General features: G+C 41.8%; 2 protein-coding genes across 5 annotated transcripts in view; one reads left to right on the plus strand and one right to left on the minus strand.

The window, feature by feature from the left end:
* Positions 1-2,569: 2,569 nt before the first annotated feature.
* Positions 2,570-4,771, plus strand: aanat2 (arylalkylamine N-acetyltransferase 2). Its single transcript, XM_022207329.2, has 3 exons — positions 2,570-3,636; positions 3,900-4,054; positions 4,174-4,771. Exons 1-3 carry the CDS (start codon positions 3,471-3,473, stop codon positions 4,477-4,479), a joined length of 627 nt encoding a protein of 208 aa, XP_022063021.1. The 5' UTR covers positions 2,570-3,470; the 3' UTR covers positions 4,480-4,771.
* Positions 4,772-5,057: 286 nt separating this feature from the next.
* rhbdf1a (rhomboid 5 homolog 1a (Drosophila)) overlaps positions 5,058-26,516 on the minus strand; it is a 29,480-nt gene continuing 8,021 nt past the window's right edge. Inside the window, exons 2-20 of one of the 4 annotated variants that reach the window (XM_051941224.1) lie at positions 17,346-17,490; positions 17,125-17,264; positions 16,771-16,800; positions 16,459-16,563; positions 13,439-13,652; positions 13,005-13,211; positions 12,061-12,183; positions 11,714-11,877; positions 11,094-11,345; positions 10,850-10,961; positions 10,665-10,739; positions 10,385-10,546; positions 10,180-10,280; positions 9,092-9,155; positions 8,495-8,589; positions 8,321-8,396; positions 7,902-8,002; positions 6,577-6,730; positions 5,058-6,066 (exon numbers count right to left, since the gene is read on the minus strand). In XM_051941224.1, the coding sequence (XP_051797184.1) occupies positions 5,647-6,066; positions 6,577-6,730; positions 7,902-8,002; positions 8,321-8,396; positions 8,495-8,589; positions 9,092-9,155; positions 10,180-10,280; positions 10,385-10,546; positions 10,665-10,739; positions 10,850-10,961; positions 11,094-11,345; positions 11,714-11,877; positions 12,061-12,183; positions 13,005-13,211; positions 13,439-13,652; positions 16,459-16,563; positions 16,771-16,800; positions 17,125-17,264; positions 17,346-17,462 (2,712 nt within the window). In that variant the 5' untranslated portion in view covers positions 17,463-17,490 and the 3' untranslated portion in view covers positions 5,058-5,646. Of the gene's footprint in view, positions 6,067-6,576; positions 6,731-7,901; positions 8,003-8,320; positions 8,397-8,494; positions 8,590-9,091; positions 9,156-10,179; positions 10,281-10,384; positions 10,547-10,664; positions 10,740-10,849; positions 10,962-11,093; positions 11,346-11,713; positions 11,878-12,060; positions 12,184-13,004; positions 13,212-13,438; positions 13,653-16,458; positions 16,567-16,770; positions 16,801-17,124; positions 17,265-17,345; positions 17,491-26,516 lie in introns of all 4 variants that reach the window. The other 3 variants (XM_022207283.2, XM_051941226.1, XM_051941225.1) reach the window with 3 other exon arrangements.

Raw genomic sequence — 26,516 nt, forward strand, 5'->3', positions numbered from 1 at the left:
ATGTTTAAAGAAAACCTTTTACTGTGTGTAAACCTGATGATCCTTCATTTGGGTACACACTGCTCTCTGCTGGCCGTACAGGCAACAAACCTACTCTAGCTTTTGGTTTCAGTGTGGTTTAAACCGTCTACAACCCGTGGACTGCTGTTAGTTAATCTTTTACCCCTGGCTTTGCAATTACTATTTGGTCCTGTTTGTCTATAACAAAAATGGCCCCTAAAATATGCTTTTTCTTCAAATATGTAGATATTTTTGAGATTTCTGAGCTGATGATGTTGTAATTCACATAAACAAGGAAACAAGTCCATCATAATTTGAATGTTAACAGTCCAAAATGAAAAGGTCATATTACAGCTTTCCTTTTCAGTTAAAGAGCCCAAAAAACCACCAAAAAAACCTAAAAAATATTTTGTAAAAGCGAGAGGTCGGTTGCAGCTTTCATTTTTTCTTCCAACTTTTCAGTGGCCCCCCAAAATATCTGTTGTGCCCCCCCACTAAAATTAATCTGGATCCGCCCCTGTCGCTACCTAGCCCGAAATGTCACAAATGACAAAAATGACATTCTTCTGCAGTTACGATTAGCAGATGTTCAGCTAAGCCAACAGGTGCCAGAGCCAGTGTGAAGTTTAACGAGGATTCTGTTACACTGGGACTTCAAGCTTGCCAGTAAAAACATAATACACTGGGGGGGGGGGGGACGTGCGTGCAAACGTACGCATGAACTCACTGAGGTTACGGCACGTTGAGCCAGAGAAGGTCAGACGGTGAGGTTAAACCGAACACGCATAAAATCAGCTGTTGTGTGTTCACAGTTTTGCTTTGCCTAACAGTAACTGACACCAATCAGCGACAATGTTATGACCGCTGACAGGTGAAGTGAATAATATCGATCATCTTGTTATAATGCAATATTTTGCAGGGAAACCTTGAGTCCTGACACTAATGTGGACTTTTGACATGTGGCACCCACCTAAACATTGCCAGTAAAGCAACCCCCAACCCCTCATAGCAACAGCAGTCCTTCATGCCAGTTTCCACCCTCAGCAGGACAATGCACCCCGACACACTGCAAAAACTGCTCAGGAGTGGCCCGGGGAACACTTCAGAGCTAAGGTGTTCATTCGGGTCCCACAATACCCAGATCCAAATCTTATTGAGCATGTGTGAGATGTGCCAGGATAAGCCTGATCTCGGTAGGTCCTACAGAATTCACTGCCACCATCCAAGTGCCACTGGACATCCCTAGAGGTCCTGTGTTCATATAAATACAGGGTGACACAAAAAAACGGGAACTTTTTAACAATCCAATAAAACTAAGAGTGATGGAAGAAAAATATTTTATTCATAGTAATTGAAACCTTAAAAAATGCCATTTAAGAAACAATGATGTAATTTTCATTTTTTAAAAATTACTTCCTGTAGATGGCGTTCTCTTGTATGAATGCATTCTTGAAATCTGCTGTTGAGATTCCTCATTGACCGCTGCAACATCTCAGCTGGGATACTGTGAATTTCATCCTGAATTCTCTGTTTTAACTCATCCAGAGTTCTTGGTCGAGTCGTGTACACTTTACAAGAATGCATTCGTACAGGAGGACACCATCTACAGGAAGTAATTTTAAAAAAATGAAAACTCCATCATTGTTTCTTAAATGGCATGTTTTAAAGTTTCAATTACTATGAATAAAATATTTTTCTTCCATCACTCCTGGTTTTATTGGATTGTTAAAAAGTTCACGTTTTTTGTGTCACCCTATACATACATAAAGGAGACCGACACAATATTAGGCAACCTCACAATGTTATGAGTGATCAGTGTGTATCTTGTCATTTTTTGCCAATAGCAGTTGGTTTTAAGAGGACAGAGAGCCTCTTCTTCTCAGACTGACAGAATTCCACATCAGAAAAGGTAATTTTATCTCAGGACAACCGTGTAAGTATTAGTCTGTCACATCTGATGATCTCCTGAGCAGAGATTCTGATTGGTTTGCTGTTCAGATGACGTAGTTCATGGCTTGAAATAAAGGAGATTTCCCATTTATCACTGTAAGGCCGAAGGGAAGCAGTGGAGTGAAACAGTAATCCTTACATCAATTCTGTTTTGGTTTGATCTGTAGAAAAACTATTAAGAGCTAAGCCTGAAGCCAGACGACTGCGGTGTGAAGTCTGCTTGGCTGCAGAAAAAAAAAGCCAGGATCAGATCAAAAACAGGTAGGATTAGTTGAATTTTATTACAGTGAAAGTTACTATAAAAGCTAATTACACAAAGCATATCATCTTAATAAAATAAAAATAAAAATCACACAAATCGTTTCCTTTAAATGAGAATTTATCTTAGAAAGCCTTGGAATACATGAGGAAATGTATTTACAATGATCTTAAAGGGCCTTTAAAATTCTACTACGGTGTGTTGACAGTCAAACAAGGCTGTGTAAACAGCTTTATTTCAGGCCAGTCAAAGCAAGTGCTCCCTCATTTAATTAGCCTGCACTAAATCTCTTTAAGGCATGAAATCATCCCAGCAGCAATCCACACAAATCTCCCTCCTATCTTAGTGCAGTCAAATTAGCCCACATGCCCTTGATCTCTGAAAACATGCGTATCAACACATCCTGTCACACCGTGGCTCGCTCATCCCCATCCTGCTAAACGTGCATGTGTCCTCATACATGTGCTTGGTAAAAGTTTTAGTTTAATTCTTTATTTCATTCATTTGTAAAATAAAAAAAATAAACAAAATTTAATGTAAATACAAACTTCTCCAAACTAGAATGAAAGGGAGCAGAAAGAAGACAAGTCTTATTTTATCTGCCCCTTTATCAGTCAAGTGATTTCTAAAATGTCATCACTATGAACAATCTCAACAACTGCTTTTTTTTTTCATGTTAAAGGTGTACGGTCATGATGTAATTTGTCCTGGCATCGATTCAGCCAAATGTGTTCTTAGTTAATGATTGCTGTGGCAACCCTAACACGAGGTGAAATAAAAGCTGTGTCTAATCTGAATATGCACAATCAAGTGCTGCAACTACAGAGCTGTCAGCCTCTAAATAAGGCTGATTAATCCAAATCCAAAGTGTAACTCATGGGAAATGCACCAAGAGCAAAATGCCTGTCTTTTGAAATCAGGGGATTTAGAGATTTTGGAGACACGTGCACAGACAGCTATCCTACTTGAAGACAACCACTTTGCGGTATTAGAACAGACAGAAAGAAGAGGAGGAGGAGAGAAGCGGAGAGGCAGAAAGGTCAGGGTCTTGCCTGTTGAAGTGAGCTTGACTGCAATCAGAGCTGCGGGACAAACGGAGAACAGGGGAAGTTTTGTTAGCAGGCTTTGACTTCATCATTGTGGTCATCTGAGTAAAAAAAATATTTTTTTTTTACACAAGACTGAAAAGGGAGGAGAGAGACTAACAAAAGGAGCCCAGACAAACAAAAAGAATATCTTGTCCTTGCAGTATTGAGGTATCATGACACAACAGGTCAGCGGCTCACCGTTCCTCAAACCCTTCTTTCTGAAGACGCCTGTCAGAGTGGTCACCCCTCTGCAGCAGAGAAGACACACACTCCCCGCCAGCGAGTTCAGGAACCTCACGCCACAAGACGCCATCAGTGTGTTCGAGATTGAAAGAGAAGGTAAGTCTAGTTTCTCCTAAATATTTCTTCAAAATTACACAAAATCTAAACAATATGTATCATGTCTGTAAGCAAAGTGTATTTTCAGTTCTATTACTGTTAAATGTATGGATGTGTCAAATCTGAAATACTCAAATGCTGCTTTAGGATTTTTAGCTACATCTTAGATTAGACTTGAAAGAACACATTTCTTTCATCCCTTCATCTTTACCACCTCCATGAAACTGACCTACTGTCTTAAATGGGTCTTTCCATCCCCCCAGCATTTGTCTCTGTGTCTGGAGAGTGTCCGCTTACCCTGAATGAAGTGCTTAATTTCCTGGGTCAGTGTCCTGAGCTGTCACTGGGTTGGTTTGAAGAGGGACAGCTGGTAGCTTTCATCATCGGCTCTGGTTGGGACAAGGAGAGGCTTTCACAGGTAATAAAACTGATCAGCAATCTCTAATGACTGCAACATTACAACCTATCCAAATGCAAATTGAACACTTTTTCCATGGCTCATTATGTTTTCATATTCTATTTAATCTTCCCCCTCAGGAGGCCATGACTCGGCACGTCCCAAACACCCCCACCGTGCACATCCACGTGCTGTCAGTGCACCGCCACTGTCGCCAGCAGGGCAAGGGCTCCATCCTCTTGTGGCGTTACCTGCAGTATCTGCGCTGCATGCCGGGCATCCGCCGGGCTCTGCTGATCTGCGAGGACTTCCTGGTGCCCTTCTACCTCAAGGCCGGCTTCAAGGGGAAAGGGCCGTCTGCCATCTCCGTGTCCAACATGCACTTCCAAGAGATGGAGTACACGCTCAGGGGGCAGGCGTACGCACGGCGGAACAGCGGCTGCTAGTCCCTCGACCTCCCAACCCACCCTCCTCCCACTTGCTCACCTCTAACGTGGACTCAAGGCAGAAAAGATTAACAAAACACATCAGGCAGATGGACAGATAAAAAGGGCTGGTGAGCACTGGGTTCAGCATCCTGAAGTCCCCTGTGACCCGCTGAACGGGGTCCATGTGAGGACAGAGGGGACGAAAAGTGGATTCACTTCTTCAAGCAACAAAATGTTTTGTTTTTTTCTACAAATAACATCGTGTCTTATCAGAGATCAAATGTCTTAGCAAATCAGCTTTGTGAGTTTAAAGTTGTTTCCCCCCCCCCCCCCCCCCCATTTATTTATGCAGCAGTTTGTACTAAAAAGGAGGCTATTATTAGAAACACACTCAAATCTGGAGTTGTGATTGAAATACAAGTCTATTTTTGTAAATCATGCAAATCAAAAATGTGCCGAATTCACTGAGGAGCTACACACTTGGATTGTCAAATGTTTGTTGCATAAATTTTCTCTGTTTCCATGTTGCCTCATTTCAATAAACTTCACAACAATCTTCATCAAGAAATTTCTGGCAATTAAGAGAAAGCAGCAGGTATTTTTGATTTTGTAGATTTTTTTACTGTTGTTTTCAGTTACATGTGAGTAGACAGGTAGCTAAAACACTACCGTGTTCAGAACAATAATCACTTCTTGAGAAGCAATAAACAAATAAAAGAAAACATTCGAGTGCTCAGCATAATGTAACAAAAATATGGCAGTAGTTGGTACATTTATCAACAAGGCACCAAAGGTATCAATATTTGATTTGTTGTCCCTGCTTCTGTATGAGGTTGCCTGAATAATAATAATAATAATTATAATAACAAAACCTATGTCTGAAGTGTGAATGTAAAAAGAAATCCTTCTCTCTGTACCAGCTTCTCTAATTCCTGCCTCACGTGTAAAAGGCAGCTGAGCGCTTTGATGAGGTTCACAAGTGCTGTAGCTTTGTTTCACTGGACAGTGAGGGATTGACAATGACTGCCACGAGGCGATTAAAGGAAGTCCTTGGGATGAGTGGTATAGGTATTCATATTGACAGAGTAAAAGAACACAAGCATATTGTCAGAGTTCACAGAGAAATGGGGGCGACGGTCCCCCAGCCAGTCCACATCTTTTGACCTGATGCCTTCCTGCTGCACTTCAGTGGAGGTGAGCGTTGAGGTCGTACTTCTCGCAGAATTTGTCTGTGAAGGGGATGCAGGTGAGCAACTCGCACCATTCACACTTGATTGGGTAGACATAGAAGAGCACCACGAGGCCTGAAAAGAGCCCGACAAACACCAGCAGGAAGACGATAATCTGACAGCGCTTGCGGTACAGGTCCATGCGGCCAAAGCTGATGTAGGGAAGGAAGGCGAAGGACAGGAAGAAGCCCGAGATGAAGCCGCAAATGTGGGCAAAGTTGTCGATCCAGGGCAACAGCCCAAAGGCAAAGAGGAAGAGCACCACACACAGCAGCTTGGTGAAGGCCCGCCAGGGCTGGGCGAGGATCTGCCAGCTCTGAAACAGCTCCACAAACAGGCAGGCCAGGATCCCAAACTGACAGCCTGCTGGGCCCACCTGAGAAAACACAATGGAATGTTCAGAAATGTGTACAACCACATCTCCTAACAGATAATAAGTAGGGGACTACTCAAAAACAAGGGGTGTAATTTCCATTTTTGGGCATAACTGTAAACTATCAAGCCTTACATCACTGTCCATAAAACTGAAATGTCTGTCGTTTCTTTGCAAGAAGAAGAAAGCTTTAAGCTAGTGCGCTGTTGCTCCAGAATAAAACGGCCATCCATAAAGCACAGGTGGCACCATCTGACCTCGAGAAGTCAGCGAGTACCAGGTCAGGTGAGAAACATTTTAAAGCCCCATTTGGCTGCTTCTGCCACCTGTAAGGACATTATCCTGGAGCAACAGCGTGTCAGCTCAAAGCTTTCCTCTAGAAGGCTTTAGAGCATCACGTTTGCCCTGAAATGGGAGTTACATCGCTTATTTCCCAGGTGCAGCATGAGCTTTTTGAAATACCCTTGTATGACTCATAACAACAGGCCTTAATTAGCAACATGTGAGGATCACCTCTGCTCTGTAGGGCAAGAAGATGGCCGACGCTAAGTTGCCAGTGATGCCGCTAAGGATGTAAATAATCGAGATGCGCAGCCAGCCCGCCAGCTTCTCCAGGTCCCTCAGGATGGTCATCTGGAAAGCCACCGACACCAGGCAGTGAAGGATCCTGGAGAGGATGGACACAGACAAAGGGTTCACGTGTGTGAGAAAAGTGGCACATGTTGAGAAGATAATCCCCTCTGTGCAGAAGAGTGAAACCCCTCAACAGCTGAGCCGCGATGACTTTGCACGGCAACAAAATAAGGCTCTATCGTGCCGAAGCTTAATGAGTTTGGGTAGCGAGGGCACTTTGTTTAATTACCCAGGAGAGAGATAACAGACAACATGAAGATGAAGCACTGCTCTTCTTAACCGTGAGGTCAGCTCTTTGGACTGACTGACTGACAGGTTTAAACTGCACTGAAGTAGAGCCGTTAGTTTAGTATATACAGTAGATAACTTGAAGGGATGGATAAGCTCATGTATTTAACATATCTGGGACATTTGGAAAACAGCTGGAGCACCTCTAGTTCAGTGAAAAGGAGGAAAACAAACCCTGCTGGTTAAGATAATGGTATTGCCTCTCTTTTATTTATATTATTAGTTGCATAGTTGTATAATGAAAGTGCATATACCTGTCTTTGTTGACACTGTCATACACTCTTTTGCATTTTTTCTACCTACACGGCCAATAACATCCTCTGTAAAGCCACTGCTTGTCCACCTTCCCTTTGTATTCTTTGTCTTCTCCCTTTATCTCCCTGTTTGCCTTTTATATATTTGCCGAGCGCATCTTTATCTTTAGATGCGGTTGTTTTGTTGTGATACGAGTACATGCTGACAACCAGAGTCAATTTCCTTGTATGTGCCAAACATATTCGGCCAACAAACCTGACTCTGATTCTGATCTTTTCATCATTTTTTTTCCCCCTCGCCGCTCAGTCCAAACATAGCCCTTTTAAACACGGTTAGGCAGAGACTTTCAGCAACAAGCTGTAAAGCAGATTTTCAGCTTGTTTTAATCTTTGTTTTGACCGATTCACAGTCTGCGATCTTGTCTGCTAAACTGTGCCTCCGCTCTGCAAGATTGGCTTCTATTTGTGCTTTGTCTTTGGAGTTTTGCCTTTTTCCTCCAATACACGGTACAAATAAAATGACGACACAAAAAAAACCTGCCCAAATGTAACTTTGTAGCTGTGCAATCAAATACATTCCCTCTCGTTTTTGGGGTTTGTTTGCCAGGTAAATCTCAGAATAAGCAGAAGAGCTTTCCGTGATCCTGACAGCTACTGACTCACCCAGCATGGAGGAAAAGTGAGAGCCAGAGCCTGTAAAATTGATCTGGGATCTCAGGGTTGAGGAAAGGCAACAGTCCACATACATCATCCATGCAGTGCACCTGAGGAAGGACAGAACACAGCGTATTTGGTCAGATGCTTTACTCATACTAAAATTCAGGAAACCACAAACATATAAATCAGGAAAAGGAAAAATAAAGCAAACAAAGATCACAATTATTCAACTCCCACACACCTCCTACCTAAAAATCTTAGAGGAGCTGAATCATTTCATCTGTTTTGGTATTCACAGAGGACACAAAATAGCACCTCACATTCAAAATAACTCATATTTCCCATCTGTACAGGCCAACACATTTAAATAAGCATCGCTTTTTTCTGTTCTCTCTCCCTCCTTTGTAATAAGTTTGCTTGCTTACTTGAGAGCAAAGAGTAGCCTCCTCATGAAAGTAGCCCTTCATGAAGTCACAATATTCCCGGGATGTGATTTCACACCTCGAAGAAAGCAAACAGCCGTTAGTAAGTGAATAAAACTGGTCATCTGTTCTCCAAGAGAGATTTTGTCAGTATAAGCGTTCTTAAGCTCTCCTCACCTCCCTTTGGTTCCGATGCAGCAGGGTCGGCCTGTGATGGTACAGTCTATATGAGGCAGGTTGGTGTGGTTCCCTGTGTTGTACCTGGTACAAATCTAAAAGCCAGAGCAGGGGAACAACAATCAGCTCATTAAGTCCTTATATTATTCATATTCCTGTCATATTCATCAGAACAAAGTGTGACATCTCTTCTGGCTTCTTTTAATTCCGAGCAGCAGGTTATTTCTGAGAAACATTTTGGGTTAAATCAAGTGCTAATCCTGGTGGATTTGTGCTGCCTCTTAATTAATGAAAACAAAATAATCTAGTAATGACTCTGAAGAGAAACACAAAAAGATAATAAAGAAGTAGCACATCACTGAAAGAAGGAGGAAACTCTTCTTTGTTCTGAAATGATCTCATGACAGAAACAGATTTAGATAGAAAGTTAAAATATAATGTTACCAAATGGCCCATTCTGTTAAGAAATCTGCTATTTTTTAATACCGGAACAAAGATCAACATCAAATCACAAGGGAGTGATATAATTTTCCTAAAAAACTCAACTATTTCCACCTCTTTATGTCCAAACATTGTGCGGGTTTTTATAGTACTCACTGGCCACTTGGTGATGTCATCCGGCCATTCATGCGGTGACACTGAGGCGGGCTCCAGACATATCCTGTAGGCAGAGAAAGTGAAACAATCCAAACAAATAACGTGTTATAAGTTCCACTGGTGAATTAGTACAGCAAGATTTAAATAGGGGAACTACACATCGGAAAAAAACAGCCCTTTCAAAACAAGAAAAAAAAATTATTTCAAGGAACTTTTACTTTGAAATAAGTGAAAAAAAATGTGCCAATAGAACAAGTGAATAACGTTCTGGAAAGATTTCTTGAGATAAGATATGATATTTAGAATACTGAAATCTTAAAATTAGGTGGGGGAACTTATTTTAAGCTATATTTTATCAGGATTGTCAAGCTCATTTATGGCACCAAAAAATATTGTTTTCTTGTCTTAAAAAAATCCAAAAATTCAGCAAAAAACTCACCAAATTTAAAAAAATTTGCAAATTCCTTAAAAGTTTCCCTTAAAAGTTTTACTTAAAAAAATCCCTATAATTTGGCAAAAAATAAAAATGTAAAAAAATAAAAAATGAAAATTGTAAATATTTTCAAAAATTGAATAAAAAGCTTCCAAAAAATCCTAAAAAATATCTAAAGTGATTACATACATATCAGTAAAACTTCTGATATTTTCTTTAAGAACATTCAGAAAAAAATAATTTAAACAAATTAACCAAAAAAAAAAAAAATCCAGCGAAATTTGCTGGATTTTGGTTATTTTTTCCCCAAATGTTCTTAAAGAAACATTTTTTTTAAACTTTTCTTTTCTTTTTTTCATCAAAAATGTGGAAGTTTTTACTGTGAAAATATAGATTTTTTCCCACATTTTCAAACTTTAAAATAGATCGATTTGACCTGCAGGACGACATGAGGGTTAAAACAAGATAATTTCAAGACTGTTTGACTTAACAAGATATTTAAGATGCATTGTCCTAAAACAAGTCCTCCATCTTGCTGAAATGTCACCTGTTAAGTGAATTTATCTTAAATCGAGTGGGATGAGACATTTTGACTAAAAATAAGGCAAACAGACTTGGTAAGATGTTGAGTTTTTGCAGTGCACGTGTGTCTTACCTGGGATCCTGATGGCACACTGAGCCATACTGTCTGTCTTTGCCGTTTAACTGGGGAGTGCTGGAATGCCTCGGCCACTTCACCCACACAGCTAGAGTACTCTAGACACAAAGAGAAGGGTTCAGAGTGGCCTACGGCTTCCTCTTTGAAGCTGGATTATAAAGGTCAAGGAGCACAAAGCAAAGAAATGGGTTTGTTTACACACCGAGCATTCCTCCTCTGAGGTTTGGACACAGCCAGAGCGATCATTTCGAACGCAGCAGGCTGAGTTGCGTTCGATAGCCCTCTTTTCCCTGATAAGATCATGCACCTGCTGGTCTTGCCGCATGCATGGAGAATATTTGGCCCCCAAATGGATCAAGGCTTCCTACAAATAGATAAAGGGGAAAGAGAAAAAGAAAATTTAGCATTTACTGATGAACATTCACACAATTCTTGCTTGCATCTGTGAGACACATCTAGAAATGTTTAAGAATGGTGCTTACCGAACTGGGCCCGACCCAAAAGTTCTCCTGCTGTACAAACTTGACATTTTCATACACACCTTTGTTTCTTAAAACCTGCACCAGATAGCAAAGCAGAAAGAGTGTAATCAGCATCAAAAGGTATAATATGACAATATTGTCACGGTGCTAATGAAGACGCTCATCACATGTGAACCAAGACTCACAGAATCAACCGTCTCATGCTGGGAAAAGCCCACCGGTGCAATACCATAGATGCATACAGCCAAGATAGTGATGAGCAAATGGACAAAGGTGATCCAGTATGTAAAAAAAGGCCTGGAAGAGACAGAGAATGGGCAGTTTAAAAAAAAAAAAAAGAACAGCAGCATTCGCCATCCATCAGTGTCACCCACTGAGGAAAGCAGTGAGAAAGGGCTCATTAGAGCGATCTGTGGAGATGTGCTGTACCTGTGATCATCCATATCCTCTATCTGCCTCTTGACGTAGCTGTCAATGCGCTTGCGGTAGGTGCGGTTCGTGAGCTTCCCGACCATGCCCAACCCGTAAGGCCTCTTCTCCCGGGCGAAAAGCTTCTTGACGGGTACGACGATGCGCTGGCCACGCCGCTGCCCGTTTACACTCACCACCTCCTGCCGCAAGGGCACCTTTGGCGGTCCTGGAGTTCCTTCTTTGACTTTACGCCATCCTCGCTCCAGAGGTCTAGAAGAGGTAAAAGAAATCTAGGATATTCATCAGGTAATACATGATCTGGGATTTTTTAGGGCAGATTGTAACTATGTGTTGACTATAGGACATTTATGGGGCATTAGCTAACTGCACCACCAATCAGATCAATACTATTCATAAAGAGTCACTAACAAAGCTGAGAAAATCACACTTTTTATGTATTTCTATGACAATTCCTACATATAAACATTTATTTTTCCACAAAATGCCAACCATATATGCTAACTTGACGACATCCCTACTGTTACCCAGTATCAAGGAGAAGTGCTGATCATTGTTTTAAAAGAAATGTGTGCACCAGCACAGCATCAGACACAAACACTGTGGCCACGGCAACTCACAGCATGAGGTGACTCCTCTCCAGCTCCGTCTTATCTAGGGCACTGCCTGTCAGCTCCATCTCATCCTTCTTGCTGCTGGGCTCTGCCTCTTTGATGGCTGCCTCAGACGGCGATTCAAACACCTCGTCTGCATACGTGGACAGCTCCTCTTGCATTAGAATATCCTAGAAAGATTGCAGCAAAAAGATAAGATAATCCTATATTGATCCCACAGCACAGGAAAGTAGTGAGTGTATGTGCAACACTTGACAATCAGATGGGGACTTTGATTAGAATTTTATTCAATTGTAAATGAACATGTTTCTTAGTAACACAGCATAGCAACACTTGTGTTTGTCCTGCCTTACTCTGGCAAAGAAGGACGTGTCCAGTTCATCAGGAAAGTCTACCACGTCTTCCTCCATGAAGCTGGCAGGCGTGAAGCTTCGTCTTTGGGCCCGTCTTAGAGTGCTTTCCCGTAATGAGCGGCCCTGAGAAATACATACAAACATGTTCATATGCATTTATAGCTACAATTTTTCCATTACAGTATCAAGGACGTGCTGCATGAGACGGACCTATAGCTGCTGGTTCCACCAATCTATCCTCTCTTTATACCCTTTTTTGTTGCCTGTTTGTGTCTGCTGTGATGTTGACTCTCCCTTTTAACCTCAGCCCAACCGGTCAAAGCAGATGTCAACCTTCCCTCAGCCCGGTTCTGCTGGAGGATTATTCCTGTTAAAAGGCAGTTGCTCCTTTCCACTGTTATAAATTTGCTTCCCCATCAGGAGTCTTTGCATTTTTGAGATTTTCCATGTATAATCTTTAAAGGTATTGACCTTAATTAACAATCTAAAGTTGTCACGTATTTTGTTATAATATATATTAAATATTGTAGGGTCCTCACCTTAATATCTAGTTAGTGAGGTTAATTTGTATTTCTGTAGGGCCTTAACCTTAATATTTAATTTAATACGATAATTTTGTAATTTAAATAATACTGCAGGGCCTTCACCTTAATATTTAAAGTTGTTGGATAAATTTGCAGCATGAATCTTCTTTCTCTGCCGCCTCAATAGCTGTCGTACAAAATGTGCTTCAAACATAATGACTTCACCTGATTATTGACAATGGTTAGACTTCTGGGAGTCCAGTAAAATACAGAAAGGAACATGTACTCAAGTGTTTTTTTTTTTCATTTTTATTGTGGTGTAGTGGTTTTTCTGTTTATTTAATATCCATAGATCAGTTTTCCGAACAATGCACAAATCTCAGTTTAATCTGTTCACTGGGTCTTATTCCTCTCACTCACTTTGACCAACGCTGCCGCGGCCCTGAAGCTCATCTTTGCCACAGACTCCCTCTTTCGTCGGCGAGGCAGTCGGTTGAGACCTGAGCGGGAGCTGGTGAAGGAGCAAAGAGAGGCAGCTCCGGGGGTGATAGGGGTCTGAGGCACGCTGTAGCCGTCTACCTCTTCCACCATGCGGAAAGCCCGTCCTCGCGCCAATGGGTCCACAATCTGGAGAGCAACAGGTTCAGAAAGTGAGAATTATCAAGACACAGCCATGATGTAAATAAGATCTATTAAAACAACATATGCAAAGCTGATATATTAAAGAAAATAAGAAGCAGAGGGATACAAAATCATGAAAAAGCTTCTAATTCTTTTTGTTTTTCAGGTTTAACTGCATTTGCATGACATATTATCATCAAAAATGGACTTAACTAACTCATATATCCCTGTACCTTTTGCATGCCATGCTGTGAGGAGGGCACGTAGAGAGGAGGCGGGGTCTCAGTGCTGGTTAAGGAGATATTGTCCTGGCTGGGCAGATCCATCTCTCGGATCACCTGCGGTTTCAGCTTCCCGTAGCGAAGGCTGCAGTGGCGCAGACTTTTCCTCTGCCATTTCTGGGTGGCATCGCCGTCCTTGCTGACCCCAAACCAGTCCGCCGTTCCCCTAACACCACAAACAGAGTTTTCAGCTTCACTTCTCACAGAGGCATTGAATGCATCCAGCCTGCCAGAGAGACGTAGAGCGACTCATTGATGACCCTCATAACAGCTCTGTATACGGAGGAGTGCGTCGGCAAACATTTGAAGCACTGATAAGACAACACTTTGCAGGATGTAAAAAGGTGGCCTAGATAGTGCAAGTAATGGGCACAGTGGAGGGAACAAGCCGAGGCATGTTTATGTCCAGACACACCAGGAAACACACACACACACACACACACACACACACACACACACACACACACACACACACACACACACACACACACACACACACACACACACACACACACACACACACGTTTGTACTTCTATCTTAGTGAGGACATCCATAGGCGTAATGCATTTCCTAGAGCCTTACCCTAACCTTAACCATCACAACTGATTGCCTAAACTTAATCCTTACCCTAACCCTAACCAAACCTCAATTCATACCTGTTCTCTAAAAACAAGTCTTCACCCTCAAACATGGCTGTTTCAAAGTGAGGACCGGCCAAAATGTCCTCACTTTGTAAAAATGTCCTCACTTTGATAGTTAAATGCAGAAAATGGTACTCACCATGTAGCAAGTACAAGAACACACACACACACACACACACACACACACACACACACACACACACACACACACACACACACACACACACACACACACACACACACACACACACACACACACACACACACACACACACACACAAGCGTATAATCACAGTACAGTCACTCACTCTCAAAGTCTACATTTTCAAAGACAGAGCTTAAGAGATTAGTGGAGTTCTGATGCTGCAAATAAAATCCAACTTGCAGATTTCCTTAATCTCAACTTCAAATCTAATTAAGACAGACAATATAATTTTTTTGGAAAGTTTTATTTGTGTCCCACTCCAATCTGAACATTAGCACATTCCACCAAACTTCCATGATTACACACGCAATCACATTGTTGAAGCCGAAACCTAATAAGTACCAGAGCAAACAATGTTACAGCCCCCCGAAGCCAGGAAGTGGAAACATTCTTCAAAGGAAAGTTCAGGAAAGCTAGCTGTTTCTCCACTAATTACCAGCTGCAGAGTGAATGTTCAGTGAAGTTCACTGCTATTTATTTATCACTAGGTCAGCTTACTTTTTCTTTTACTGAACAAGCTCAACCCTTCACCCGACCATCATCTTTGAAAATATGTCAAGTTAGACGACGGCGTATCTGATATTTCAGCATGAATTTCTTTGCAGCAATGCCCGCAGTTTTCTTGTTTTCTGAATATGTGGCTTAACATCGCAAGCCTTATCTAATCAGCCCACAAAACAGCCCGTCAGATCTGGCATGCCAGCCTTAAAATGCTGGATCACTAACAAGCAGTGATAAAAAACAACACCATGTTGTGATTGATTCTTTTTGATAGATGTGTAGAGAAATGTGGGGACCCCTCCCACTGCCAGGCTGGGTTAATACCAAGTAAAGTGACTTGTATATCAGCGAAGTGACAGCTTTTGGTTTGTTTGTTTTTTTGTGTGTGTGACTCATTTAAAAGAAATCTCTGTGGTAAGGACATGATTCAGATGCAACACCAGTGGCAGCAAGAGAAACAGTTCTTGTGAATCTTGTGAGGTGGACCTCATGTGTAACGCTCATTCACACTGGAAAAAATGCCCCTCTCAAAACAAGAAAAAAGGAATTTTTACCTTGAAATAAGTGAAAAAAATCTGTCAATAGAACGACTGAATAATGGCTTGGTAAGATTTCTTGAAAAATCTTACTATTCAAAACTTATTTTAAGCTATATTTTACCAGGATTGTCAAGCTTAGGTGTCTTAACCCTCCTGTTGTCCTCATTTACGGCACCAAAAAATATTGTTTCCCTGTCTGAAAAAAATCCAAAATTTCAGCAAAAAATTCCCCAAATTTATAAAAATTTGCAAAATCTTTAGGAAGAAAATACCTTGAAAGTTTCCCTTAAAAGTTTTACTTTTTTAAAAAAATAATCCCTAAATTTGGCAAAAAATAAAATGAAAATTGTAAATATTTTCAAAAAATTAATAAAAATCTTCCAAAAAATCTTAAAAATATCCTAAAAAATCTAAAGTGTTTACATACATATCAGTAAAACTTCTGATATTTTCTTTAAGAACATTCAGAAAAAATAATTTTAAAAAATTAATTAATTTCTTTAAGAGCAATCGAGGAAATTTTTTTCCCCCAAAATGTTCTTAAAGAAACATTTTTTTTACATTTCTTTTTTCGATCAAAAAATGTTCAAAAATTTCCCCTAAATTTTTTGAAAATGTGGAAGTTTTAACTGTGAAAAATAAATATATTTTTTTCACATTTTCAAACTTTAAAATGGATCGATTTGATCTGCAGGATGACACGAGGGTTAAAACAAGACAATTTCAAGACTGTTTAACTTAACAAGATATTTAAGATGCATCGTATTAAAACAAGTCCCTCCATCTTGCTGAAATGTCACCTGTTAAATGAATTTATCTTAAATCGAGTGGGATGAGACATTTTGACTAAAAATAAGACAAATAAACTTGGTAAAATTTAGAGTTTTTTCAGTGCAATCAGCCAAAAAAACACTAATCAAAAGCTGCACTGAGACTATCAAAAAAATTGATATAAGATTTAACGTTTGGAAACTAAACATGACACAGGTACATGCGGCCTATTCATTTCTTTGCTTATAATATATAATCACACATGTGACCTTCACCCTGACCCTAACTCTCTCATGAGACAGTCCCTGCCATACCTGAGCAGAGTTCTGGAGAGCGAGTGGTGTTTCCTGGTGCTGCGCCGTGCAGCCCGCTGCCCCTTAATGGGGACCGTGTTAATCCGTTCAAAGTGAACCCTCCTGCTGCTGCGACCAGGCAGAGCGAGGCCAGAAGGTGGCAGGAATGGGACAGAAGGAAGGAGGAGGAGAAAAGAGAAAAGACAAGAAAGGGCAGTGAAAAGGAGGAAAAGAGTGCAACTGGACAGTGCTGTAGCCATCATGCAGAGAGAGCAAAGCAGACTGTTTTCAGACCGTTTTCATTTGGATTTACGAAATTAGGAAAGGCATTACCAGGCAGATGACATGAAGACGTTATTAGGTCTTGAAATTTCGGGGGAAAAAAGGTGAGGAAAGAGAAACATTGTAGTTATCAGGGACAGATTTTTCTACATGCTTTGGGATACAGGCTGCCATCATCTTTAATTTAACTCATGAATCTCATATAAGCATGTGCTGCTTATGTGACACTGTATGACATGCTATAATCTGCACATACTGTAGCCTACCAGATGAACACTATTTGCATGCTAGCCTGAAAAAGAGATTACAAGTTCTTAATATTACTATCTTAAAGGTTCCTGTTGCAATAGGACGTACAACTCGCATATGTGGCGTCAATATGTGAATGCTGCTGACTGCCTTTACCTTTTTATGGTCTGAGTGATGGATGACTGACGTTGTAATACAGGCCGCCGGGTGTCAAAGAGGTCACGGGGAGGAGATTGGAGGTGAGAGGTCTCCACTGGCATGCTGATGCTGCGGAGGAAGCCCTGCCTCTTCACCGGCTGCACAGGAAAGCATACATCAGCACACAAGTCATAAATGACAAAAGTTGACAGGTACTGACATTTGGTGAGAAAGAGCACCTGAACAAAAGTGGGAGGCTCGTCGAGCGACATCTGAGCTGTGGGAATGTCCAGCCGGAGCCACGGAGGCTTCTTCCTCTGCAGGCTGCTGGTGCTCTCCCGCCGTGGTTCAGCCATGTTCTCTGTCCCACCCCAGGCCTGCCAGCTGCACACACACACACACACAGAGAAAGGGCAGATTGCATTATTGCATATAATGAGCCTCAATGAATCAAATGCAATCTAAAGAAAAAACATGAAATGCCAAGCAGAATTTACGGGTATTGTTTTCCGCAGTAAACATGATAACCCACAACAATTCTGTGCTGCAAAGTATTTCACAAGAGAATGGCAAGACCCCTCATTAATTCAAACAGGGGCGTTCACATATTTACGTTCCTTAGACAGTAAATGGGAAACCGCTGAGAATGGGCTGTTTACCCCTTCCACAAAACAGATCACAGTCACTTTAAGAAGAAAAAAAAAGCAATTAATATTTGTGCTGGAGAGTGAGGAAGTTTGCAGTCTTAAACATAATCTCTTAAAATCAAACTTAATCCCTCTTTGTGGCTAAAAGTAGCTGTGCTTCCAGTAGACATCTATCAGAGACTAATGACTGCGTCTGCGCTCCCATGACGAGGCCTGCAGACCACAGGAGGTACACAGTAAACCTCAGCATCAGACAGCCTGCCTGTAGCTGCAGCCTTGTTATCACCAGCCCTCTGTTTTATTGTCCCACCAACTAACCTCACTTTTCTGAGTGTTTTTCCTGTCGTTTTCTTAATTCCCATGGAAAAACTGAACTCTTTTACCTCTTAACAGCACACAAATTAAACTCGTGGGTGTATTTACCATTGATTAAAACCACTCCGCAGCTAAGAGAAATGTACAAAACAAGGAATGTCTTTTCTGCAAACATTTAAACTTGCAAAAGAGGGTGTCTCCTCAGCTATGGGGCTGTTGCACAATCGAATGAATCTGAAAAATCCCCCTTCCTGTCCGTGTGTTAGTTCTATTTCAATATTTCATCAAGCTAAAATGCCTCCCAAGATCATGGAGAGTTTAGAGCTTTCCGAAGTCACACTGGGTCGCGTCCTAGCTTCTCTTGTTACAGCTCAGGCTACTTCAAAAAAAAAAAAGGTCCACGGCTTCTAGTGACCACATCTGTTTCACATTGCCATTTCAACGTACCACAAGCTTCTGTTTTAGCCTCAATGATGATGGGAAGTGCTGTCAGTGGATCTCAGCAGAGGAGGAAGGAAAACCACACACTGAGGGCAGCACAGGTCACCGTGAGTGTGTTAACATTTAAACAGGGTCTAAGTCTCCCTGACAGATAGTTCTCAATTCATAAGTTCACAGAAGGACACTGGTACAGTAACTATATATAATGCCAACATCTATGCCACAATAACGTTGGTATGACTGCTACAAGAAGCAGAAACACCAGATGGAGCATTTATAATAGAAAAGGGCGCACTCGGAGTGGCTGTAGCCGGGCTTCGTTCTTCATCCACTGTCTGTCTGGAGGATTTTGGCATCGTGCATCTATTATTGCATTTATCCTGAATGTTGTTTGACCTCCAGTGACATTGACTGGACTGTGATACCAGATTAGCAAAGAGGACTGGACTAAAGCCGGCTGGTGCAGAGTCAGAAATTCCCAAGGGTAAGAAACGAAAAGAGATCTGCTGATGAGTGTGAGCAGGCGGCAGGCAAAATGTCATTTTCAATTTTATTTATCCATTCTTCTCCGCATTCGCTCATATATATATGGCACCAATACGACTTCATTTATTTTGCATTCCAAAAAAAAAATACTGTCATCTTGCATGTAAATCCACTAAAAACCAAAACAGACTTCATCTCTGTCGTGGACCGGCTGCTAATATTAGGGAAATGCAAATGTGACACCAGTATCTCAGCTTGTGCAGGACTCACTGTTGCAACAACAGCCCTCTATCTTGCCTCGGGGTAGAATCCCCAACATTTAATTACTTTTACTATTAGTCCAAACAGCGGGGCTTCTGATATAGAGCAGAGCAGTAAAGGGGAGGGAGTAACTGCTTTAGGGTTGGAGACTGAAACAGGCTGGGTCTGAACTGAAAGCAGCCAGCAAGTGATGCTCATTTTCTGTCATGCTTAACATTGTTAGATTGGCTGGGCTTTGGCTCCTCCCGCTTTAACTCAGTTTGCCCTGAATGTTACAACGACGGTGCTCCGGAGAATGAAGGACGGTTGGGTGGAAACAAACTAAACTCATTGTTCGCGCACTGAGCTTCTTCTGCTGCTCAAGGCTTTTTTCCTGCTTACTGTCTCCCACTCATCTCGTCCTTATTTGCATGTACTCTGTGTGTCAGTGATTGAGATTTGCAGGCAGTTACAGCTTCATATCTGCCGTCTACTTGCTAGGCAAATTAAACCCACATATATAGGCAAAAAAACTTTTCAAACTATGTAAATGAAGCACAACAGTAGCTGATAAATAGACCCAAGACCTGTATCTCACAGCATCAAGAACTGTATTTTAATTATGACACATACACACATACAAAGACTGTAAAAATAGTTCTGCAGAAGATGCCAGCAAACTGTGATGCAGCAGCATTAACGCAGCCATGCAGCTATTGTTATGGTTTCCATTAGTCTGCTGATCAGTGGGTTGTAAGAGCATTTGGTCACCAGCCAAGGTAAACCTCCAACGTTGGACAGACAGCCAAGCCAAGCGACTTGGAAGTCCGTCTACCCTCTTTCTCTCTTGTCTCCCTCCAAAGTCAACATGGCAGCTGAACTGGCATGGTCCTGCGACTCGTGTCTGAGAAGAAGTTCAGCTGCAACAGTTGTCATAGTCATTGCTCAGATGCAAGCACCATTATGACAGCCACCAACGCATTTCTGACTGGGAAAATTGCAAATCATTGCACGGAGAAGTTCGGAGTCAAGGCTGGCCACTGTCATAGGAAGACGTGATATTACAGGCAGGAAGTCCTTCGAAGCAAATATCCTTGAGGGATAAAATGAACTCTGCTTGGCAATTATCCAGACACAAGGATTAGCTTTTCCTTGACAGTGCATGTTATCGGTTCATGGTTCGTGTTCGACAGTAAAAGAAAATCAGTCGCAAAGCAACGGCTTGGTGAGGCAACACATTACTATTCAAACTATTTAATCTGTCAACTGCCTACTGAATGCACCATAATGTCTTATCTTACGCTCAAGGTGATTGCGCTTTTTTCTGGCTGAGATGGTGCATGGCAACAATTTGAAGCGTGTAATGGTTTCCCACAGTATTTACATTCCCGCTGCTGATTTGAGGCCCACATTCTTTGAGACCGTCATGATTTAATCTGGTTCCTCAAAAGGGATTTGTTTTGACTTTAAGATTTACATCTAAAGAGGGGAAAACACCCACATCCACAACTGCCGTCACTGGATCCATGTAAGAAACTAACACTTCCTGCTCAATCACGAGACCCGTGACTACCAACCGTGGATTGTTTTTCACTGTGGGATTGACGCCGCCTCTCCAGGACGAATCAGGCAGCGGAAGACAGACAGGCGAACAAAACACAGAGGACAGGCTGACATCTCTCCAGGTGCAGGGATGTCCAACGGGCCATAATGACTGGGGCTGACAAGCATAACCAGCACTCTCTTTTCCTGTCTGGGGAGCTGCAATCTATTGCATTACGTTGTGCATACAAACTCAAGCCCAATGAAGATTTCCATGCCACCGCTGAATATAATCACTTGGTAAATGGTCTCCAGTCATGCAGAGAAAGACACTGGATTGCGACAACAGAGGCCTGGCTGTCACAGGTGAGACTTAAAGTCAAACAGAAGAAAAGCTTCATGGACGGAGCTAAGTGCCACCTTGAACACACTCAAGAGTGGATAGGGGCTGCTTTCATTTTTGTGCCTGTTCATTGTGTACAGTTTGCTCCAAATGCTCTAATATGCCCTCCTGTTTCACATTCACCATAAATAAAATAGTAATCTGGCCTCTTTTACATTGGATCCATCATCTTTCCTGCAGATGTGTAGTCAAAAACGCTCAGTCCCAAGTCACTCCTGGAAATGAAGAGAAAATGGCCACATACGCATTACGTATATATGTTATCAAGCTCTGCATCATATCAGGTGTTTTAGAAAAATAACTAAGAACCAAACATTTCTGCGATAGTTAGCCTTAAATATTTGCACATTCTTGAAATCTTCTCTGTCCAGGGCCATCTACAATCTCAGTGCATGCCATGCCCACATTCCACAAGATCTCTGGCTGAAACGAAGCCAAGCTAAAATGGCAGAGCCGGAAACCACACAAAGTCTAACCACGATGGGCAGGAGCTGGCCAGTTTCCGGGTACTGTGTGTACTCTACTGCTGTGCGTTACTCTGCAGGAGGCAGACTAGCTGCAGCCACGCTGAGAGAGCTGTGCCACTGAGGCTGACGGAGCCGGAGGTGGCCGGAGGACCCTGCTTGCTGCCAGCAGGGAGAGAGGCATAGTGGACAGTAGAAATGAAGACAGACTGCCTCACATGCACAGACAGGATGGATGACCTTGTTAATCTAGGTAGTGAGAAGATGCTTCATTCTTGAGAGCTACAGCGCTTCCTGGCCTCAGGCTTTCGGTCCTCTTTTCATCCTCATTTTCTTCCTGTCAGGTTTTTTTTTCTCCACCACTAAAGGCCATTTTTCAAATTGCTACTGTTGCGATACCTGCACATTTTTTGTGCTTTGTCAAGTTTTTCTCTACTGAGTGATGTTTTCACAGGTCAGTGTAATCCATGCCTGTTCCATACTGATTAACAGATTACACAGACACTGAAAACTTGAGGGCACAAACAGGTTCTGTTAGGTTTTCCCCATACTCGAACACTTAGTCATCCGCTATAAATGCTCCTACTATCCATTGTTCTATATGTCTCTCTCCATGCTGGAGGCAAGGCTTGACACTGGAAACAATGGAGGGAAACTGTGCTGTTCAGACAGAACCCTCCCCAACTTACTAGTATAACTAGAAACACTAATCCTAAGACAAAAAAACAAATCAGACATTTTCTCAAATAAAATTGTACCTAGAACAGCCACACTTAATGTCTCCACTATGAAATCAGCCTCAATCAAAGAAGTAGTTCCCCTTAAAGAGATTTCATAATGACGAGCAGAAACTCATGACTATGAAGTCATTCTAGTGAATGGGTGGAGGCTTTCTGGAAATTCACACCAAAAGACAGCCTAAATGTAAATCATTTGCATTTAAGAACACTGCATGCATGTATCTTGTGTACTTCCTACATGCATCTGAGGCCCATCTGCACATTAATTGCAGAATGTGGCTTTTGATCTTTATATAGCACATTATGCCTCCAACTGTGATGAATTAAGAAGCTGGCTAAACTACAAAGCTACAGATATTTCATTTGGGTGAGGAGAACAGAAACAGAGAACAGAAACAGGCGCTAAAAATAAACGTGCTATACTGCAGAGCAGACATTAATGCCAGGTGACTTCACCGGTTGTGGAAGTTGATTTAGATACAAAGTTACAAGTAGGATATAACCAAGGGAGTAATTAGAGCATTTCTCTAATGTGTCATTTCTTTTCTGGCTGCTCCAGCGACTATGAAAGTGGTGTGACTCTACACTTCCACACAGAAATAAAATCGGGCTGCGGTCCACAGCCCAGGCTTAAAGACTCTCTTTCTTTCTTCCTTCCTTCTTGTTTTAGAGGAAAACACGCTGCAAAACACAGCCACCGTCCAAAGAGTGACGTGCAGCTGAGCAACAGTAAAAGCTGCAGTCATCTGAATTGACCCTAGTGACATGTGACAGGCTGTCACACCAAACCAGCCCTTATGGCATTAAAAAATACACACAGAGACAGCAGAAATATCCATCGCAGCTGACCCTGAGATCAAGTGTCATAGCTAGCGGAGGGGCAGACATGGAGGGCGGGCGGCACTCCTGTGAACTGGCAAGGTGGATGTGGGCATGGATGACAGGACCAGCAGAGCAGGGTGGAGCAGCTCATGCCTTTTCACATATTTCTTAACAAATTTTTAACTCAGGCTTGCAGCACTTGGTTGGTTTGACTTCATTCTTTTAAAAAAATGCAGATTTAACCCTACAGCGGTTTCAGTACGGAGATCAAGTATCAAGTCCGAAGCGAGGCACCCTCACTCTCATAACAGTGTTTACTAAATGATACGATCAAGAGCCAGAGATATGAATAGCTTATAGAAGTATAAATGGCCTCCTAAAAGCGGCCTGCGTGCATGCTGTGTATTTATAGAACTCAATTGCAAAACGTACGTCTGGATAGAACTGCAGACAAACATAAAAAACATCCTGCTCCGGTAAACTGAGCGGTGGGCTGTTTTCTGTGCACATCAGGCTAGTTTTATAGAACTGGACATTTATCTCTGCAGGAGAATTGACAGGAGTCATATCTGTATTTGCCATCATACAGCCTGCACACCTTCTTCCCTTCATCTACAAAGCCTAATATATATCGCCACCAAATATAGAGGCTACAAAATTGTGCTGTGCTATGTTATCAGCAAGAGACGCAGCCTTTCACCATGTAGCAATATCCTGCACAGGAAATCAATATGAAAGAGAGGTGAGACACTCCACAGAAACCAAGATAGATAATTACTTTAATTCCAGTGTAGCAAACAAACAGAATACGATGCAACTTAATATTAACTTTACTTAAGTTTTCTTCCTTATTTTGCAACAAAGAGGAAACATTCCGACATATTTGGCTCATTCTGCACTTGAATTATTCACTCATTCAGCACAGGTAAATTATTTACAACATTATGGAGCTACTGTGCATACAGGTAGCTGCCAAGGCCACTTAGATAGTGGGTCTCTTTTCTCAGTATTGTTAACAAGCCTGTTTCAGCTCACAACAGCTGATAGCGATTGCCTGTCCTCACTATGGTGGAAAAATGAGCCTCACTTAGCAGATCTGTACACTGTCTGAGCCCCAGAGCTGTGTCGGTGTGTCTAATCTTCAGGAAGCAGCTGACAGAAGAAACTCCCTCAATATGGGTTATATATACTCCACAGACCGAGACACCTAGATATGGTTTTGCACAATAACAAGAGAGTTGAGTGCAGCCACTTCAGCTAGATCAAGCACCGCCCTGTTGAATCAGTTGGGGACCAAGCAGTTGATAAGCAGTTCGTTTTAGGGTTAGACTCCAGCTGCCTGATCTGAAACCTCAAGTATTTGTTTGTCGTAGAAGCTTATCATGAACTCACTGAATCTCCAGCTGTCGCCTACAAGGACGCCAGAATCCAGAAGCTCTTGAGACCTTCTGCACAACTCCACACAAAATGCACATTGAAAGCAGTTAATGAAATTCAACAACACTGCAATACTTCAGAGGACCTGATCTAAGCAGAGGCAGATGTTTAAAATTAATCAGAGTGTTCAATATATTCAATTATATGGTACTTTATTCCACTCATGGGCTTGAAAGGGATGGTAAACAATTAGATAAAGTGGAACACATATGAGTATGTCAGCACATTATAAATAATAAATTGAATATAATTATTTTTAAAATGTTTTTTTCCAATCCATGGAAATAGTTCTGTCTGCAAAAGAGATCAAAGCCGCCAGTCTTTCTAACAAACATCTAATGATGCAATGATTTGATCCAACATACTAATTTCATAAGTTTAAAAGTCACTTTAGAAAACAAAGTGCAGTAAGTCACTTTTCTTACCACTGCCACCCTTCCCAAATGTGTCCTGAGACTCCATACAAGCGACGTATTGTTTCCAGGAGGTTTGACATTCTCTTATTAAGTGAGTAAGAGGAGAATCTCAGAAACAGCGTGCCCTAACAACATGTGATCCCCATCTAAATAGTTTCCAGCATGATATCAGCCTGAATCAAGCCTACAAAAGCCTTCATTGTATGGGCTGATGTGGACCAGACTGAACAAGGGTCATTGTGCAGCCTGATTGTAGTCAAAAAAAAAAAAAAGCAAGAGCAGGCCGAAGTTTTCATTCCTCCATCAATGGAAATGGCGCACTAAGCAAATTCCCAGCTGAGATCATTACTCGGGGTGGGGCGCAAGACGAGCTAACTCTGTTACGGTTAAGCAGAGACATCATATAAAGTAGGTGTGTATGGCATGGACGGATACATCCACAGTCAGCTTATCAAGTCATTAAAACAGTTTAAAAAAAAAATGCACTCACACGTTGAGTCATGCTACTATCACAACCGTTTAGCCTTATCTTCATAATCAACTCAATCAACGGGGTTAAAAATACTTCACAAAAGGACAGCCATCAGCTCAGTCATCTCACATCCTCTGTGGGAGACCACCAGCACGGTGAGGTCAGGTTACTGCTAGTTCTACTGGGGAGCGCTGGAAGGAAGGAAATGCAGAGCAGAGGAGGGGGCGACGTGTAAATGAAGGCAGGAAACACGCCGCAGACCCGGTGCATTTTCTGCGTCCGGTCCACACGACCGCGGAAACAACACGCATTCGCTCACATGCACAGGAACACATCCACACGGCGCATGTAAACACACACATCCCATCTCTGGCCTGTGATAAAGCATACGTCACTGTACGCCAAAAATAATAGGCGCTGTTTGAGTCAGGCCAGCCGCCCACTGCAGCCCCGCAGAGAGAGGCCAGAGAGTGAATTCTCAGTGTAGTGTGACATCGAAACTGACACGTCTATTGAAGAGAGCAGATCAAGTGTGTCCTGTAGTGGTGGGTCTCTGGGAATTAGGCATATTAACATGGATTCAGGCAAAGAGGAGAGAATAGATGCTGTCTAGTTGTTAAACACAAAGCCAAGTTGGTGTTTAGCGGAGTTTCCAAAGAATTTTTCAGATAAAATTTAATTCCTCTACTATCGCAACTTTCAAATTTTGCATCTTGAACAATAAAAATGTTATGGCTTGACACTAAAAGCCTAGTTTAAAGGACTTTTTGAAAAATACAATCTACTTTTGGTCAAAATCAAATGCACATTACTCTTGATTACAGTGATAACTGATATAAACTCTTTAACTCGTAGGGATTTGAGCATAGGAGAAAAAATTATTACCACTAAACAAGAATGCAGCTTTCTTTTCACAAAATCAGCCAAAGTGGACTAAGGAAGTCTGGAAACTCCTCTTCAGTTCCTTCTTTTTCATTTTTGCTCT

The sequence above is a fragment of the Acanthochromis polyacanthus genome, chromosome 21 (assembly GCF_021347895.1).
Source record: "Acanthochromis polyacanthus isolate Apoly-LR-REF ecotype Palm Island chromosome 21, KAUST_Apoly_ChrSc, whole genome shotgun sequence".
NCBI classification, from domain to species: Eukaryota; Metazoa; Chordata; class Actinopteri; family Pomacentridae; genus Acanthochromis; species Acanthochromis polyacanthus.